The 20,049-nt window shown below is 46.7% G+C and overlaps 1 protein-coding gene across 1 annotated transcript in view; it reads right to left on the reverse strand.

Annotated features, from left to right (window-relative positions):
- The window catches only part of KIRREL3 (kirre like nephrin family adhesion molecule 3), a 312,230-nt gene that overhangs the window by 261,144 nt on the left and 31,037 nt on the right, over positions 1 to 20,049 (reverse strand). Inside the window, exons 2-3 of the mRNA XM_065417046.1 lie at positions 6,973 to 7,122; positions 2,449 to 2,598 (exon numbers count right to left, since the gene is read on the reverse strand). Coding sequence (XP_065273118.1) covers positions 2,449 to 2,598; positions 6,973 to 7,122 — 300 coding nt within the window. The remainder of the gene's footprint in view (positions 1 to 2,448; positions 2,599 to 6,972; positions 7,123 to 20,049) is intronic.

The following is a 20,049-nucleotide window of genomic DNA, read 5'->3' on the forward strand; positions in this document are numbered from 1 at the left end:
AAATATCTGCACAGCTGGTGGCATTACACTCTGGTAACTACCTGAAATTTCTCTCCATTTTCCTGTATAAATATGCCCTTTGCTTCCCTAATGTACAGTATATTGTACCTGTAGCTCAATGCACCAAATGTTATCAAATGATTGTTAGGCAGCAGGCCTCTCTCTCAATACACAGGGCTCCTGCTCATTACACACCCACTGAGTTTCCCTACGGAGGGCTGGCCAGAGTCACTAAATGTAGCCTGTGGCTAGCTTCATCTTCATTCCTGGTGATGACAGATAGATGGACAGGGTGTCCTAATGCAAAGGTATGCGAACGGTTGTCCCTGGACCGCTAATGAGTCATCAGAGTTACCACATACACCTCCCTAATCAACCTTAAATTTCCCCTGACCACCTGCATAAATACATGTAAAGTTAAGAGGAACACATTGCCAGGGGTTTGCAAATCTCATATGCCAATGTGCTATAACTTTAATGTACTTACAAGAAAAAAAAGATACTACAAATGTGAGCGGCTGAACAGCCTAGGTAAATGTACCAATTAGCAAGTACTATGTATATTCACATAAACATCTATCCAACACATTCCATAACCCCACAGATAATAACGATTTCCCTTTGATCCATAAAAACATCTTACTGCTCAAATCAACATGTTGCAATAGCTCTCAGTTCTGACGTACGCTTATGCACCCTGGGACTAAATTCATTTTGGAATCTTTAGTTCTAATTAAATAACATATTATTTCTTTTGTATGTCTCCTGTAACATATTATTATTATACAACACAAGAAGGAGACACAGATTAGGGAGGTTGTGGAGAAGTAGCTAGCATGGGGTGATAGTAAATGGAGAAGGCATATAGGGCATGAATAATAGGACTGTTACTTTCCTGTTCATTTCCAGATTTCTTTCATGCTTTAGAGGCTTTTTGAGTTCAAAGAATTATTCTTTGGAAATTATAATCTATAAATTAGAACTAATTTTCTCCGGTAGATATACTCCATTGATGCACACTTTCAAACGTTATTAATGAAGTGGGTTTTTTTGCTCACTAATAATTAGAGCTGATCCAAAAATTTCCATCAAAGTGGTTTAAAAAAAATTATCTTTTTTTTCCACAAAACTAAAAGAAAATTTCCAACGGATTTCCACCCAAATCCCAAAAGCATTTTCAGTTTTCAAAAAGCAAATTTTAACCAAAAAATTGGGAATGTTTTGGTTTTTCATTGGGGGGGAAAAAAACAGAAAAATTCTGGGTTTTTTTGGTAAATCAAAAAATGTATTTTGAAATGTTTTAGGCAAAATACTTACATTTCCTCAGCAGTGTCACTAAGGCCTAGTCTGCACTATAAAGTTTTACTAGCAAACCTTCCCCCGACACACATCCACACTTAATTGTGTGTCCTGCCAATAACACCCTCCACTTTTACCAGCATAGTTATTCCCCTTCCCAGAGCAACACAAGCCCCTCACCAGCACAGTATATTGGCACAGTGCCAGTGAACCAGTATAGAAAGTCCTTCGTTACAATCCCACAATGCACATTACCTTCAGCAGTGGGCTGTGCATTAGGGGGAGGAGGGTAAATAACTTACTACTACCACCAGCCTTGAGAAATCTCTCTCCTGAAATGGTAGAGTCTTATGGCCCAATCCAGCCAAGCAGGTAAGCATGATGTATGTAACTTTAAGCAGGTGATTGATCCCTGTGACAGAGTGCTGGGAACCAACAGCTGAACCAACACTCTGATCACTTAAACATCAATTAATTCCTCTGGGAGTGGACCTAATTAGCAGATTAGAATGGGCTGCAGCAGACTAAAGAGCTAATTAACACTTTAACGCAGAGGGTAGAAGGCGGCACAGGAAGGATGTGGTGGGGAGAGAGGCAAGCTAGTGAAGCCAGAACCAAGAAGGATCTCTGGGTGGGAAGAGCTCTTCCCTTTCCTCTTCTGGACAGAAGACTGAGGAGGGACAGATGTGGTGTATGGATCAGTAAAGGTGGTGGGAAGAACAATACAAATAAACTCTCTTGTGTAGTTTAACAACTGAATAGTCTGTATAGACAGAGCAGAAGACAGGATGGGAACTTGCGCTGTCACAGTCCCACAGAAGTCACGGACTGCTCATGTGCTTAACGTTATATGGGTGCTTAGTGCTTTGCTAAATTGGCACCTATATTTGCAGAGCTGAAGTACCAGGGTTCTAGCTCTGTGTGTGTGATTCATCCTAAGATTACTTCTGTTGAGTATGGCTCATGGGCTCCTTATACATCCCCCCTTCAGATCAATACGCTGCACAGATAGCTTAGAGCACGAGTTCCTTTCTGAACCAGCTGGTTTACCAAAGAAATACGTTTTGAAAAAGCCACTCAGCACAATCCCAAGGAAGAAAACAAAATAACCTCCCCAGTGTGCCCATGCCAGTGGGAGAGAGGACTTACCAAGTACAGTCAGCCGGGCTGGTCTGGATCGGATGGCCGCCTGAATGGCCTGGCACTCGTAAACGGCATCATCTTGGAGATCTGCCCTCAGGATTTTCAGGTGGTGTTCTCCCGACAAATGGTCCCCCACAACCAAATAGCGCGGATAGCCTGCAGAATGCAAAATACAAGTAAGGCTGTAGCCAGGCAGTAATAGCTACAGAATGAAGAGTTTATAATGTAAATCAGGATTCCCAGACTTCCCCCAACAAAGGGCCTGCGACCAGCTATCGGGTTCTAGGCACCTTAACAGAGGTGCAGAACCATTCTGCTGACTCATCCTGGTAGCCAGATCACATGGGTCTCATTGTAGGAGATTGAGAATTCCTTTAAGATGAAGGAGAGCTAGATGTGGGAACAGCAGGTGCTGCAGGGACACGCCTAGGAGTTCAGGAAGGAATTCAAGCTAAGGAATAAAATGGAACACCCCAGAAAGGGGGTGAGATTTAAGCAACAACTGAGCTGTGTTGTGAATATGGCTGTTTACAGGGCTACACTGGAAGTTTATCAGTTCAAGGGTCACACTTAATGTGTATCTGAGAAGGAAGGTCTCAGCAGAAAAGTGAAGCAAATTCATGCTTATCAGGTCATCGAAACCCGAACGGAAACCAAACATGGGAACGAATCAGACCTGGGGCCTGCTGCGTTTGTAAAAGGCAGTCCTTTCCCATGATCTCTGCGTCTTGCTGTCGTTGCCCTGATATTTGCATTGGATAGAAATATCATGCTGCAAAAGGCTTAGGTGAGCAACTCCACTAATCCCACTGTTCCTGGTTCTACCACTGCCCCGCTGTGTGACCTAGTTCATTAATGTCTCCAAAGCGCTCAGAATGAAGATGCTAAAAGCAGCAAGCGTGAGGGCCCTGATCCAATACACATGATGCACCTGTTTAACTTGAAGCACGAGTAATTCCATTATTTTCAATGAGCTTAAAGTGGAGCATGTGCTTAACAAGCTTGCTGGAGCAGGGCCCAGTAAGGAATTGAGAGTAATAACCATCACCAACTTCATTTTGCTGGTAGCCTCAGCTATGTTGGAGTGAAGGAGTCTATTGCCCAGGTCTTCCCTAGCTGATGATGATTAATGTACTATGTAGTGCAGGCATCTTGGCACTCTCTTGTGTTTTCGTTGTATTGCAAGCTCTCAACAGCAGGATTTGCTCTCCTGAACTGTAAGAAATACAAATGATGGGTTTGTTTGCAGTTAGCTAATTAGGTGACTAGCTGAGCTGGTATCATGCGAGCTGGCAATTTCTCTTGCTAAAGCAAACCCAGATCTGCTAATTGTCCAAGTTGTTCGCACGAGCCAGGAGCTTCAGTGGAGTTGTTACCAGTTCACTATGCAATGTCTTGCAGGGAAAGTTCAGATCTCTAATGTACATGGAAATGTATTGCATCAAGCTTTGAAATGGCTTTTAAAAAGGGAGTGCACACACAGGCAAGTCTGAGAAAAAAGCAGCCACTAAGGAAAGAAGGGAGCATGCGTTAGACCTTAGTCTAAAGTCACCAAAAATGATAATGTGGGTTCGCTTCCCACCTCTTCCACTAACATGCTCTCTGAAATGATTATCCAGTATCAGAAGTGGCCACTGCTTTCATGCACTCTGGGACCTCATTGTCACAGGCGCTGAGCACCCACAGGTTCCATGGAGCTCAATGGGAACTGTTGGTGCTCAGCCCTTCTGGAAATCAGGCCCTACGGGTTTCAGATTTGGCATGCAAAAATGGAGACGTGAAATCACTGGCTGCTTTTGTTTATGGTGTTCTCTGGTGTGAAAAGATTTCAGTATTATCACATGGGTCAGTGTTTGCAATACACACTGATGGAAAAAACACAAAACATTTAAATAGGCAGTATCTGAAATTGCCATGCAGATATCATGAATGACAGCCAGTTTTGCAACATTTGCATATATATTTCCCAAACACTATGTGCCACAGGCAACACCTGGATAAACATTCATTTTTCTTCAGCAGCAGCTTGTAAAGATGCAGTGGTTTGCACCTGCACTTCAGACATATTGTTTCCTTTCCATGCCCCAGCCAGATGAGTCTACTTGGAGGGTGGGAGGAATGGAAAAAAGTGGTCAGCACTATCTACTGTGGCAGGTCCAAAATTAGCAAAGCATTTAAGCACATACTTAACTTTAAGCTGATGCATAATTTCTATGTGTCACTGGGATTTAAGCCCATGCTTAAAGTTAAGCACTTGGGCTCAGATCTACAAAGGTACTTAGGCACCTAAGTCTTGAGTTTAGGTGCCAAAAACTCAGTTTTGGCTCCACTGCAATCAACAAAACTCCTGCTGAACCCAGTAGGCACCTAAACTCACTCAGCGCCTGCGTTTTCAGGGTAAAAGTTCTCTTGGCACCTGTAGTAGGAAGAGAGCCTGAGACATAAACCCTTGTATCAGAGGCCTGCTATGAGGCAGGACCTACTCACAGAATCTGGCAAAAACAGGGCTGATATTGCAGAAATACACATTCCTAAGAAGTGCGAAGTACAGAGTACTCACGCAAACACATCCCAATATCAAGAATGGTACAAAAACATTCGCCAGGGATAACAGAAACACACTGACCCCTCCTAAAAGGTAAGGTCAGGATAACAGTACGTAACTTGTTTATATCAGGGTATAAAGATGTATCTTTGGCCAGTCTAGGGGACTGTGGAAAATCCCGCCACTGACCAAGCTGCGTCCATTGTCACAGTATCCTTGTAGAGTCTGCCAGGTGCCATTACCATGCTTCGTTGACAATAAAACTGGCTGGGTGCCTTCGTATCTTAACGGAGCTTTTGGTCATTGGATGGTTCGCTCAAGGCCTCCTGTGCCAAATGTCTGCGCAGAGCTGGGACAGCACACAGGGAGAACACACCCAAGCAGCCAAATATCTAACCATATTTCTTTCTCTAGGCATGCACACTACTGCCTCCTGCTAGGCCTCCAGACACTTATCTCCTTCCTATGCTGCAGAGCGATTCACAAAGTGGAGGAAGACAGGCGTTCGGCAGCCTAAATTCCAGTAGGTGTGCTCCTAGGCTACCTATCAGACTGGGTCTGATTCAAAATCCAGGGGGCGGGGGAAGAAGTCATGGTGGCCACCTTACCTTTAGCAGCACCGTCTCCTTCTCTGGAAATTGTGTGTGGAGCAAGGCAGGTGCTTAACTCATTCCCTCAAGAAACAGTGCAAGCGCCCTGACTTCCAGCATCAGGTTCCCATTTGTGGTTCACAAGCAGAGCTAGGTGTCTCCCAGCAGCTGGATTTAGGCACAGAACTCCAACCGGGGGGAGGGCTTAGCACATGCCTCTCTCGTCAGCATCTCCTATTGGCTAGTTACGGTGGCTCCCTGTTGTTTGTGGATCCTAGCACCTATAGCTTCCCATTCATTGTACAGGGAGCCTAGGTGCCTAAGTTGGCTTTGTGGATTGCAGTGTTGTTCCTGTGATTTTCTAGGCACCTAAAAGTTCCTTGGTGGCACCCACCCTTGGTTCAGTGCTTTGCTCAGAGTCTCATTTACCAGGTGACAGGAGGAGTAGAACCCAGTAATAGAACTGGTGGAAAAGGTTTGTGCCAGAACTATACATGATTTTCCTCTGAAAAGTTGCATTTGCATTGAAATTTTGGGTGGGGGTCGTTGAACACCCCCCCCCCCCCAGTTTGAGTGTGTTCGATGCAAACCCTCAAAATTCCATGAAACGAACATTGTTCATTTTCAACAAAATTGTTCATGGGAAATAAAATAGATTTCTTGACCAGCTCTATTTAGGAGTCTTGTCCATCTGCAATAACCTTTCAACGGCCATGTGCCTTGTGTGTGATTAAATAATTCCAGCCTGTGGGTAGCCAAGTGGCAAAGTAAAGATCTTAGGCCCTTTTCAAAAGGGCCTAAGTGCCTTAGGAGCCAAAGTCCAATTTTCAAAAGGGATTTAGGCACAGAGGAGCCCAAGTTCCATTGATTTTCAATGAGACTTAGGGTATATATATATACACAATGCAAACAGACACCCGCGGCTGCCCCGTGCCAGCTGACGGGCTAAGGGGACTGTTTAATTGTGGTGTAGATGTTTGGGCTCAGGCTGGAGTCCAGGCACAAGGACCCTGCAAGGTGGGAGGGTCCCAGAGCTCAGGCTGCAGCCCAAGCATCTACATCACAATTAAACATCCCCTTAGCCCAAGTCAGCTGGCACGGGGCTTCCTTGGGTGTCTAATTGCAGTGCAGCCATACCTAGGCTCTTAGGCCCAGTTCCTCAAAAGGATTCTTAAATGGGAGTTAGGTGGCTAAACATCTCTGTGCAGCCAGGCTTTAAGTGCCTAAGTCTCTTTGGAAAATGCCACTTAGGAGTCTTTGAATTTTTTACCCCTTCTTTAAATAGTGCACATTTCACCCTTGCATCAGTCTCAGTCTGTCTGCCTTGCAGACCTGCCCACTGCTGACAGCTCATCTGTTGAGTGGAAGAGGACAGAGGAATCTTGGAAGGCTTACTTGAGAGATCCCGGCCTACTCCTAGGGCGAGTCCATCTTTAATCCACAGCACAATGCCATTGTACTCAGGGATTGCACACAGCAGAGTCACGGGCTGTCCGGCTATCACCACCTGATCTTGAGGCTGCTGCGTAAAGGAAGATGCTTGGCCTGGATAAAGAGACGAGAAACAGCAAGAAGGTCACATGCTGCACCTGAAAGCCTGCAAGGATGTATCGTGTTTAAAATGCAATTCAGAGACTTTGGATGCAACATCATGTATCCCTTTCATTAGCAACCCAGGGCTAAATTCTGTGACCCTTACTGCTGTGATTATGTACAAACCACTTACAATCCCAGGCAGAGTTAAGCATGGATTGGCTCCTGAGTGGGAGAGAAAGTCATGTCATGGTGTTTCTTCCTGGTCTGTTTTATTCAGTGTTTGCACACATCCTGTTCACTTTCAACAGAGCTGGCAAACCCTGCAGCAAAGAGTTCCCCAGGTAATTCCATTCACTGAACCCCAGCTATGACACCCATTCTCCAGCCTCTTCACCAGCTGCCGGTGCTATGCAGGAGATCAGACTAGATGGTCACAATGGTCCCTTCTGGCTCTGGAATCTATGAATTAGCACCGTTGCCATAACAATCCAAGAGCTTTCACAACAGTGAAAACTGTCCTCATTCTGTTGCTACATCCATTAGAATAACCCCTCTTTCCACTTGCTTGGATCCATCACCAAACTGCTTCCAATGGGCGTGAACAATTCATGCTTAGCCTCAGCATACAATGGAGGGTATTTTTTAATTGCCAAAAGTTGGAGGAAAATCCCTTCAGCTCTTTTTGCGTTAAAAGGAGAGAAAAAAATTTGAGTTAAGGCAGGGGGAGGGGGAGGGAGAACCCCAACCAAACACATTTTTTTCAGCTTCAAAATAAGTCCAACTTTATTTTTGCACACAGGGCCGGCTCCAGGCACCAGCCGAGCAAGCTCGTGCTTGGCGCGGCAGATTCCAAGGGGCGGCATTCCATCTAATCCTTTTTTTGTTTTGTTTTGTTTTGCGCTTCACCGCTTTGGCCGCCCCTGCAGGTTTTTTCTTTTTGGTTTGCTGCTCCCGCCGCCCTGTAGGGGGCGGAGGAGGGGAGCGCCCTGCAGCAAGTCCGGCAGGGCAGCCCGCGTCCTTCCCTGCCTGCCGACCAGAGCGGGGTGGAGCCCTCCCGGCAGGCGGCGCAGCGGGAGGGGCCGCGTGGCAAGCACCCCGCTTAAGGAAGCCCTGGCCGCCCCCCTTCTCTCTCTCCCCCCCCGCTAGCCGGGGTGCGCACTCCGCTGCCTGGGGTCTGCAAGGCTGGGAGTCCCCCTGCACCCACGCTCCCGCCGCCCCGCAGGTATTTGTTTTTGTTTTTGTTTTTTCTTTCCTTCGCCGTTCCGGCCAGCCAGCCAGTTTGTTTCCCGCCCCCCCTCCGCCGCTCCGGCCAGGGGCAGGTTTGTTTCCCACCCCCCCTCTTCGCCGCTCCGGCCGGCTGGCTTGTTCCCCCCCCGCCGCTGCTCCGGCCGGCCGGTTTGTTCTCTCCCCCCCCCGTTCGCCGCTCCAGCCGGGGGCAGGTTTGTTTTCCTCCTCCCCTCCCCTCTCCTCTTCCCCCCCCCCCCTTTGCTGCTCCGGCCGGCCGGGCGTTTTTTGCTTGGGGCGGCAAAAAAGCCAGAGCCGGCCCTGTTTGCACAAATGGCTGACTGAAAATAAGCCACCCAGCACTCCGCATGTCACTAGCCTTCCTGGAGGCACAACCCCACAGATAAAGTGTGTGTGTGTGTGTGTGTGTGTGTGTGTGTGTGGGAGAAACAGAGAGAATAATTACAAATCCCAAAGTTAAAAGCAATTGAAATGTTTCCTCTGAACATGCTCTGTTGGCATCTGCTAAGATTTCAGCAGCCTAATGAGGCCTCACCCCACTCTATGGCATCACCAGGGGGCAGAGAAAACGGCACACATTCTCCCTGCTCAGCCTGACAGGCACTGGGACTGCTGGGAGAATATGCATGAGGGAGACTATAAGTGCCTCATTAACAACTAGACAGCATCCCTTTGTATCCAGAGATAAATGCAAAAACCGCTCAATTATCAGAGGCGGCTACCTCGATACCTAATATTAGAGGACCTTGGTCATCTTTGCTGCGGATACCGGGCTCCCACTTCTCTCTTGTTCTCTAATTCAGGATGCACAATTGAGAACCTATTATGGAATAAAGCTACCAAGAGCCCTAATTTACCACCATTGTTTAAGCAATGATCCTCTCTTTTCCCCTGGCTTCAGATTGGAACCCATCAGCATCTGCTGGAGTCTTTGCATACACCGGAAATCAGACAGAAATAATGGTCCCCGTTCAACAAAGCAGTTAAGCAAGTGCTTAAATTTAAATTTGTGAACAAACCTCTCCCTATTTAGCAGAGCACTTTATCGCATGTGACAGCCACCATGTTGAACGGGGCAGTTCCAGAGCTAATAGCAGAAGCTGCTATAGTTTGAGTTAAGCACTATAACTGGGGTTGTAACAGACTCGTATCCTCTGTGGAATGGGCACAGAAGAGACAATAACCGACGCACTCACCATTGTGTCACATATGTGTTTAGCTTCAGGTGCTTTGATTTTAATGGAACTTAAGTATATGCTTAAAGCTAAGCACACACTTAAGTGCTTTGCTGAATCAGGGCCATCAATATAACATTGAGCCCTATTAGCAAAACCCACTTTTGTATTAGACATTTCCAGAAGTTTATTATGGTAACAATGTTGCATGGCTTGGTTCTACAGATGGTCCTTTGGTGATAACTCAGATCCAGATTAGAACACCCATTTGGTGTTTTGGATCAGACCACGTCTCGCTTCCAGATATGAGCAAGAAAAAACATATTAGAAAAGCGAAAATAAAAACAAGTTCTGACAAAGTAGACCTGAATGGAATCTATATTTGGGACCCCATATGGACAGGGTTTGTGGTGTGGTGGGGTTAGTGTGTTTATGTATCATTCCGCATTGGAAGGGAGGTCTACAAAGAAGATCAAAGCTTTCGGCATGATTTTCAAATGTTTTGGACACTTGCATCTCCTGTTAAAGTCAGTGGGAGGTGCAAGTGCATCTCTGAAACTCAGGCTAGCAAGTTCCAGGGAAATCAATGATGATCGAACAAACCACATGTGACAGATGTTGGTTACTGCACTTATGGAAGGTCTCCAGGTACTACAGTGATGAGGACAATATAAGAACACAGCTAAAACTCCCATCCAGGCTCTCATCTCACATCTTGATCACTGCACCATCCTGCTCTCTGGCTTTGACAGATGCAATCTTACCCCACTCAGAGTGCTGCTGCAAAGATCATTCACCTGGACTGCCGCTTTGACCGCATCATCCTTCTCTTTGCATCCCTCCACTGGCTCCCTCCTCCCTGTCACATCAAACAAACTGCTTGTCTTCACTTTAAAGGCCCTTCATGGGCAATCCCCCTGACTCATCAGCTCTCGTTTGCTACCAGGCTATCGATGCTCACCTCTGATTGGCCCATGATGCCAGCCTTCATCACCCATGTTACATTTTCAAACAGACCCTTGGAGCTTCCTCTCATGCTACCCCTCACACCTGGGTGGAGCCCCACCACCCCCGTAAACATTTGCAAAACTACCTCGTTATCCTTTTCCAAATTCCTCCTCCCAACTCTCCTTTGCTGTGATGCCTCCAAAAAACCTGACAATGGTTAGGCAGCTGCTGTGCTAGTCCACTGTCTGTCATGGTGACCAATGTTGTCTCTTTGTTTACTTGTGTTCCTCCGTCAGTCTCTGTCCATCTCCCATCTAGATTGTTAGCTCTTTGGGGCAGGGACTGACTTTTTATTCTTTGTTTGTACAGCACCTTGCACAAGGGGGTGCCTGGTCCATGACTGGGACTCCTCGGCACTATGGTAATACCACTACTACTAAATAATAGTAATAATACAATAGACTAGAATGGGAAGAGGTCTCAGTTGCATTCCCAAATGGTACACATGTACAGTCTGCACTGTGTAATGGTTTGCACCAGTGCAAAATGTGTTCAGTGTGGGTATACATTGCTACCAGATAAGAAAACAGCCTGTAAATGACTGTACAAGATAGAAGACCAGGGAGAATCAGGCCCCCTTATTTATGTAGCAGCACAATTATGGACTATCAGCTGACGGCTGGAGCATACTCTTGTGAACTCTATATGCTTGAGGATCAACTTTGCCTACCATTAGGATTATTTCTATAGTGAAGAAAGTTGCCCAGGTGCTTTACAGACATGTAAATGCAAGGTCCGTGCTCTGAGTAGTTTACAACTCTCGGCAGGCAATAGATTAGGGTGATATACCGAGTCAATGTATTTTAAAATATTTGTCAGAGGTGCCTAGAGTGGCCAGACAGGTGCCACTTGTCATGTCAGAAATCTAAATAGAAAGGAAGCAGCAGAGAGTGGTGCTGTCCAGCACACAGCTCCTTAGTGTCACAGTTTTAGTTTAGAGCACTTTCCCTCCCTCATTTATTTGTAAATCCCTCCAGCAGACCTACCTTTGCCACAATACCTACAAATCGCTACTAGCTGGCATTCATTGACTAGTAACTGCCAGTTTATTCCAATGCACCTGTCTCTGCTGTTACCTTGTCCTGCCATTCCCCACTCCTCTCGGTTGTCTGTTTATTCACCTGGGACCTGAACCTGCACTATGGGAATCAATGGGAGATTCTGGTCTGTCTCCTCTATTGTGAAATTTGTCTTTTGTGTTTTATTTGTACAGCAATAAAGGCCCTAGCTGCCCGTGTGGGGTCCTTCAGCACTACCACATTAAAAATTATCAGGAACAACAACAACTTATAAGAATAATGTACTTTTTCAAATACGTAAAAGGTTGTTACAAGGAGGAAGGAGAAAACTTGTTTTTCTTAATCTCTGAGGATAGGACAAGAAGCAATGGGCTTAAATTGCAGCAAGGGCGGTTTAGGTTGGACATTAGGAAAAACTTCCTAACTGTCACAGTGATTAAACACTGGAATAAATTGCCTAGGGAGGTTGTGGAATCTCCATCATTGGAGATATTTAAGAGCAGATTAGACAAACACCTGCCAGGGATGGTCTAAATAATAGTCCTGCCTTGAATGCAGGGGACTGGACTAGATGACCTCTCGAGGTCCCTTCCAGTTCTATGATTCTATGATTTTTTTGCTAATGCTGGTGTGCGGGGTGGACTGAAGTTGCCTGGATAACCTGAAGGAAGATTGATTGGAAGCAAGGGAGACCAGGTTACAGAGTGGATTGCATGTCTACTTGGAAGTTATATGGACCAGGACTAGAGGAAATATACAACACTACCCTCTATGGACCGGAGGCCATAGGGCAAAGCACACACAAATCCTAATTGTAGGCCTTGTGTGCACCCGGCTAACAAAAGATTTGTTTTTAAATTGATTTAGTTAAACCGGGGTAAACCTCTTTGTGGACACTTATAAAACAGGTTTTAATTGATTTAAAATCGATTTAGCTTAATTCAGTAAGGACTTAAGGTAAATCTATATAAACCAGAGTTAAGTGGGATGACAAGGGTTTTGTAGCTAAGCTGGTTTTCAACCTGCTTTTAGGCCTTGCCTACAGAGGAAAGTTGCATCAGTTAATTAAAATCAGTTTTTAAACAGATATAGTTAAGCCACTGACAGCCACAGTGTGGCTGCTCATATTTCAATTTAAAAACATCTTGTTTAAGTTAACTTAAATATGTTCCCAATGGACTCAAGCTAAACAGGAAAAAATAAAAACCACCATCAAGGTGAAAATCAGACCATCCACACAGGAGTTTGTCCCAGTGTAACTCAATTGTTTTATTTTCACAAATTAGGTTATACTGGTGCAACTTTTCCATGTAGACAAGGCTTCAGCTATACCAGTGCAACTTTTGCGTGTAGATAAGATCCTGGTAACATCTTTTCCAAGGTATTTCTAGGGCATATATCATCTTGGTACCTGCATGCCTAATGGAGACTCTTATTCTGCTCATGCTGCACAAGTCTGTGTTTTTAAAGGCAAGGATCTTGGGTTCTAACCTTGATGCTGAACTGCATGTGTTTGGGCTGCTGACCATGATGTCTGTACAGGTAGCCAGAGGCTCCTTACGGTCTCACTTTCTAATGAGGCTGCTGCAGGCCAATCAGATGAGATTTTTCCCTAGAAGTTCATGAGGTGGTCAGTCTCCTTTACAAGAGAAAGTCAGAGAGTCTTTAAGGGACAGAGAGACTTGGCTGATCTGTAGTGCTGGCAGCAAGGGGACAAGGGAATTGTTTAATCCAAGCATACCTTAGAGCACAGGGATGAGATTTGGGGCCTTGGAAACAAACCGCTTTGACTACTTCTGAGCCTCCCATAATAGGAAGCAGAAAATTTGTTGCACAACAGTATCACATTTCCTTGACCTGATGAGATTCCAGTTCAGTCTCCGAGGAGTCTCATTAACAATCAGATTGGCCTTGAATCCTGCTAGTAACATTTTTTATTCTGATTTAAGCTTTACAAATTTGATTTCATAGGAAATTGTAATCAGCTCTGGGTTTTGTTTCCCCCCCCCCCTTATTCCCTGGGTTTTTGTGTCAGAATAGAAAAAAGCACTGTTGGCACCAAAGGAGGGGGGAAAAAGGGGGTAAATGAGGAAGCAAGAGAGAGGAGGGAAGTGATAGTTTTGCAATTTTTTCCTTCTTTCCCCACTGCTAACTGCGATTTCATGGCTTGCTCCTTAATCTCAACAATTCTCCAGGCAACTCGGTCGACCGGGGATAGGCTGGAACGTGACAATAACCAAAAAAAGATTGTTTTATCGGCAAGAATTATCAGGTTGTCAGCTGGGAGCTGCCAGAGTTGTAATGAGAAGGCAGAAACACAAAGTGGTGTTCATGCCCTCTGAAAACGTCCATTAAGCAGAGACTTCATTTGGTAATTGCTATTCAGAAATGAAGCACTTTTTCCCCCTTTGTTTCTTGATTTGTTTCAGAGGGCGGTTGATGTCCATGGAAAATTAGAGAGAAAATTCAGCATATGGCTCCTGTCTTTTGCCTCCTTCTGTTTTGTTTGATGCAGATAACTGTTACATGAAACCGATTTTCATCCAAGGTCCTATCTACACTACAAATATCACCAACTCAGGGATCCAGTTACAACAACATGGATGAAGGGTGGAGGGTAGATGGGACTTAACTGTATCTCTCTAAGCAGGCTAAAGTGTAGGGGTCAGTCCAGGGTTATTGCTGGGTTATGGGGCCAGTCCATATAACAGCTTTTAACTATCTTGTAACAAGGTCAAGGTGACAAGTGTGCTGTAAATGAATTTCCTGATTCCGAGTCCTTCAGTGGATGGAGCCTAAGCCAAGGTTGCCTCCAGTAAAGCCACTGAACAAGTGTGGCCTGCAGAGTCCTCAAATGAGATGCATTTTCCCAGTTAGTGCAACTTGGATAAGACTGATTATTTTCATTGCTAGTGAACTCCAGGATCAGACAAAGGCAGTGTGTGATAGGGTGGAAGGAAGAGACATGCTCCTACTGTCCCCAATCTCCAGGACCTCAGTTTAGGAGAATGTTTCCATTGAAGCCATCAACAGTGGAAGAAGTTTTAATGGTGTTGCCATTTATACTGCCATCACTAGGCTCCAGAGTTATCACCCCCTGAAACAAATGGAGCAGCTCACACCTCTCTGGGCTATTGCTTCAGGCTGGCTGGGTGCAGACTCATAGGCCTGGGCTACACTCTGCACCAGTGGAAGCTACAGTGTAGACAGTGTTCTGGGAGCAAAGAGAGAACAGACCAATGCCATGGGCTTCTGAAGACAGCTAGAAAGTGGCCTCACATTTGGAAGTCCCTCTTTTTGTTCAGTCCCTCATACAACACACCCTAATCCTTTCTAGAAAATGGAAGACCAAGCACTCTGTAGGCCCAGTTCAGTGCTACCCTGTACTTTGGATTGTCACCATGTACAAAGTGGTGCAAAGTGGGTATAAAATGCTGTGCATATGGTCCTAATGTGATGTAGGGACCTTTAGCATGCGCCAGCAGGATCTACACTGGGCAGTTAGACTGGAACACATAGACAAGCCCTAAAAACCGGACACTTTTTCCAGCCCAGGGCTATAGAGGGAGATTGTCAAAAGGCTCAAAGGGCAGTTGGAGTCCAATTGCCCTTTAAAAATCAGTGGAATGTTAAACAATAGTTCAGTGTAAAATTCCGATTTCAACTTGAACTAATTCTTTCAAAGCTACTTACATTGCCACAGCTTCTTAAAATTGACAGAATCCCCTCTGTTTGGGGGCCAGGATCTCAATCGGTGTAAATCAGGGCAGCTCTTCTCCACCCAATTAAGACACTTATGCAGAGGTGAAAGTAAGCCGGTCCGGTCCGGTACGCCGTACCGGCAAGAGCCAGTATGCCGTGCCGGACCGCACCGGCTTCCGCAGCTGGGCTGGGGCCAGGATTTAAAGGGCTCGGGGCTCCCCGCAGCCGCAGGAGCGCTGGGCCCTTTAAATCCCGGCTCCAGCCCGGCAAGGCTCAGGGCTCCCCGCAGCCGCGGGAGCCCCGAGCCCTTTAAATCCCAGCTGGAGCTGCGGTGGGGATTCAAAGGGCCCGGAGCTCTGTGGTGGCCGGAGCCCCGGGCCCTTTAATTTGCCTGGGAGCCCCGGGGGCTCCCAGCCACCTCTGCAGCTGGGAGCCCCGGGTTGATTTAAAGGCCCTGGGGCTCCCAGCCACAGCCGATGCCCCAGGGCCTTTAAATCTTGAGAGGCCACGCCTTTTCTGGATGAGGCCACGCCTCCTCAGAACTCCAGCAGTACCGGTAAGTCCTGTAAATTACTTTCACCCCTGCACTTATGCCCATTCTATAGGGGATACCTCTATTGAAGACAAGGGAGATGCTCCTGATAGACCTGGGACTGTATCCTCAGCAGATGTAAACCAGGGTGACAATCAGTCTTGCAGACCACGTTGTCACTGCTAAAGCATTCTGCTTCCTTATGCAGGGGTTCCAAGAGTGTTTCTCTGCACCCATGGAAGCAACCACGAAAGACATATTGCTAATAGGATGTGGGCACTTTTACCATTACAGCCTGGAAAGGCAGTTTCATAATGTCCCAGAGTTTGTCACAAGAAAGCATTAGATCATCTAGTGTGACCTCCTGTATATCACCGGCCATTTAAATTTCACCCACATACCCCTATCCTGAGCCCCAAGACTTTAGTTAGACAATAGTATTTCAGTCCCCAAGAGATTAAACAGTTGTGTGCCACAGGCAGAGGACAGGAGAGACCAAAATGCCAAAGCCCCTGCAATGGCAGGAAACTGAAAGCAGTTCTGCTCCAGTTCCACATTCAGAAGTTTTTCTTCACAACCCAAAGGGCTGGGAAACTTTTAAATAAACAAATGAAAGCTTAAGTTTGGCTGGCACAGTTGGGAGTCAACCTGACCCAGAGACAATTTGAACCACCATCCATTTCTATTCATCTAGCAGAAAAGATGCAAGCAGAAACCAATATTAGGATTTTGTGCATTTGTTTAGGATTTAAAAAAATATGCAAATCAACATGCAAATGCAATGCTAACTATGCTGCTTGGCAAGTTTCCAGCATAGCAGCCATGTGGTATCTGCACTCACAAGCTGCCCTTTTGATGAGTGCAGTTGTCAGGAATGGGTCTATTTGCTATTGCAGGAAGCATTTTGGTGTCAGAGTTGGAGAGGCTCTTGATCTAAGTTTCATCTTATCCGGTTTGTAGGCTTTGCACACTTCTCAGCAGAGTTATTTATACAGTCATGTCATTCTAAAAACTGCTTCCTCTGTTGGTGTTCTTCCACCTTCTTAAGGAAAGTAGTCCCTATAAAACCAAAATCAGCAGAACTTTCTACTACCGTTGAAATCCCAAATGCCTGAAACAAATGGAAGAATAAACTCTTCTACTAACAAGAGCAAATACACCATTACATTCTTTCTAGTTCCTGGGATGCAGTTCAAAATGGATCTGAGTTGCCTTGTGAAAAAAATGGTTCAACCCTTTTAGCAGAAGAACTAAAACTTCTTCAAGTTGGGTGAATTGAGGGAACAAGTATTCATGAACATATCAGCGAATGGCAACCCGATTCGGATTCTCCATTTTCCCTGCTCCAGTTTGCACTAGATTTTCCCAAACACTTGCATGAGACAAACTTGATTTGTGCAGATGCTTGTGGAAAATGAATTATGAGCTCACAGCTGGTCTTTGCCTTGTGATAAAACTAAACTGGATTCAGGCCAAGGTGGAAGTGGTGTGGCAGCCATCTTGGGAGGAGGAGGGGCAGTAAAAAGGGAGACGGGGAGGGGGAAGATGGAGCATGAAAGAGGTCCAAGAGTGCTGGCCTCTGACCTGGGTTCTAGCCCCAGCTTTGCTACTGACCTGTTGAGTGACCTTCAGCAAGTCCCTTCACCTCCCTTCTTCCTCCCACTTTTTAGGATGGTGACCATCTCTTGCTATATACTGACCCAGTGTCTAGCACAAAAGGGCTCTGATCTTGGGGGCAGGGGAGCTTCTAGGCACTGATATAATCACGACCAAAGGAGCTGCCATGAAAGGTGAATGGCAGTGGTGTTAAGGGACAAGCTTGGCTGGGGAAGCCGGTCTCAGTTCTCACCAGAAGTAGGAGCGATAAAAAAAGGGATCCACCCCCAGGAGCCTGGGGGATTAGACCACCTGTTTCCCTTCCCCGGGGGCCTCCAGGGCTGCCCCTGCACTCACAGCTGGCTGGAGGAAGGGAATGATCTGGGAGGGAGACAGGTCCTACTTGAACAAGAGGAGAAGACTGTCTTCCGTCAGGTTGTGTATGTACAAGCACTCTGCAATGACTAGGGGTGCTGAGCACCTGCTTTCTGAAAGCCTGCGGCCTCTCAAGTCAGGCCCCAAAACAATGAGTCAGTTTAGAAAATTAAGGCTAGTGAACACAGCACGTGGGAATCCTCTCCATCTTAGCGACTTAGACAACCCCTGTTACCAGGGCATCTGAGCACCTCACAAAGTTTCAGGGCATTTAGCCACTCAACATCCCTGTGAGGTAAGGCCATAAGCCCCATTTTTGTAGTTAGAAACCGAGGCAAAGAGACTTACCCAGTCACTCTGTGACAGATTTGACCACAGGTTGCCTGTAATTTAGGTGAGGGCCCTAACCACTGGACCCTCCTTCCTCTGAGGATTAATGTTTGCTTGCATGAGATCTTAGTTGAAAAATTTGGACAGACTTATTAAAAAAAAAAAAGAAGAAAGAAAAACCCACACACACACCACCCTGCGTGCAGACAACTGAGCAAAGAGAAAGAGGGAGGGAATGGACTGAATCGGATGGGCTAGGGGAGCTTGCCTAGCTTCAGTCAGCGACAGAGAGAGACCAGCCAGGCAGCCAACAATAGGAGATAGTTAAATTTTCATTACTCAAGAGGAGCAGGGGTTGTAATAAGGAGCAAGCGACTTTCAGAGGGAACAATTTTTCATTAGAAACTGAAACAATAAGGTTTCTTTGATGGGAGCGGAGCATTGAATTTTCGTTGTGATTTGAAAAGCAGCAGTTCTCCAGTGGGAGTAGGAGTGGAGGTGGAGGTAAGGGGGCAGGACGATGGATCTCCTGTTTAAACAGGACTGTTTAGAAACACACAATTAAATGGCGAGTGGGTGTCGTGGGTCACTGTCCTAGCCTAAAGCTTTTGACACCCTGACATGCAAACGGAGCCGTTGAATGGATGGGAAGCCCCAGCTGCAGAGATCAGCAGCAGTGCTGTGAACGATGGCCCTTCTCCTGAGCCCTGATCAAGAGATGAGAAGAACTGTCCTCTCCACTCTTCCTCCAGGAGGGCTGGCAGGAAACCCCATCCCTACCTCTGCTGCCAGCTGTACCCCAGTTAGAGGATGGGAATGCCATCGGGAAGGGACTGCCTGGGCTCCAGAAAGCAGCACGTGCCACTGCAAACACACAGGCCCTGCAGAGTCTGAGCTCTGGGCTGGGGGACAGGCCTAGGGAGCTAATGGTGCATGTGGCCCCTGTGAGACCATACAACACTTGAGAATTGGCCAGAGCCCAGAGGGAACTGATCAGAAATAGAGGGGCTGATGCTGGGGGCACAGTGTTTGTGCCACAAGGTGACTGCTGCTGCCGAAGCGGATTATGCGTGATGAGAGCACTGTTGGGGCGATTTCTGGGTCAACTTCTGCCTCTCCAAAGGCTATCATCCAAATTGAGGGGTTGGAGTTTGGAACTAGCAAGGGGCCCCCCTCCCCATGTGGGACCTCTTCCTTCTGGAGGGCAGGAAGAGTAGCATTACTGGGGACCAGTATGAGCTGTTGGCTTCTGCTGTGCGGCTCTTTACATTGGCAGTGCACTACCAAGGGCTATTGGCCCTATAAAACCCAGGAACTAAGCTGAGCACCACCTATTGGTAACTTATCAACTCTTTTCAAAGGGTACATCTACACTGCACACTCCTTTGGGGGGCACGGGGAGCATGTACACTGCATGCCCCCCAGCACAGGGATAAATAGCAGTGTAGACCGTGAGGCACTGTTTAGACGAGTAAGGACATGCCTGAACCCTGTGTGTGCTGCAGGGCAGCAGAATCTAGCCCTACATGGGGGAATGAGATGGTAGAAATGCCCCAACTGAAGTAAATGGGTGGGAGCAGCCCCGTGATGCTTTGTCTGTGAGCCACTCCGGTAGGTGCACGGATGGACTGCGCGGTGTGCTCTGAGCAAACTGCATGGCAGGCAAAAGCAAGGCGGCGGTCCCCCAGGCCGCTATCTGAATGAGCCGACTGAAAGAGGGGGATCCTAGACGCAAGACCCAGGAGAAACAAGCAGCTGCATGTGGCCGTGCATGCTATGTGAACTATCTCCTCTGGCAGAGGCTAAGCGCCCTTGACTCCCACTACATTTCAGCTGCTCTGCACCTCCCAGGATCAGATCCCATCAGAGGGACCAGGGGAGGAAAGAGTTCACGATTGGACTCAGCTCTCCTCCAGCAATAGGAGAGAAGGAACTCCTGGCTGGGTTTCCAGGT

The sequence above is a fragment of the Emys orbicularis genome, chromosome 15 (assembly GCF_028017835.1).
Source record: "Emys orbicularis isolate rEmyOrb1 chromosome 15, rEmyOrb1.hap1, whole genome shotgun sequence".
Taxonomy (NCBI): Eukaryota; Metazoa; Chordata; order Testudines; family Emydidae; genus Emys; species Emys orbicularis.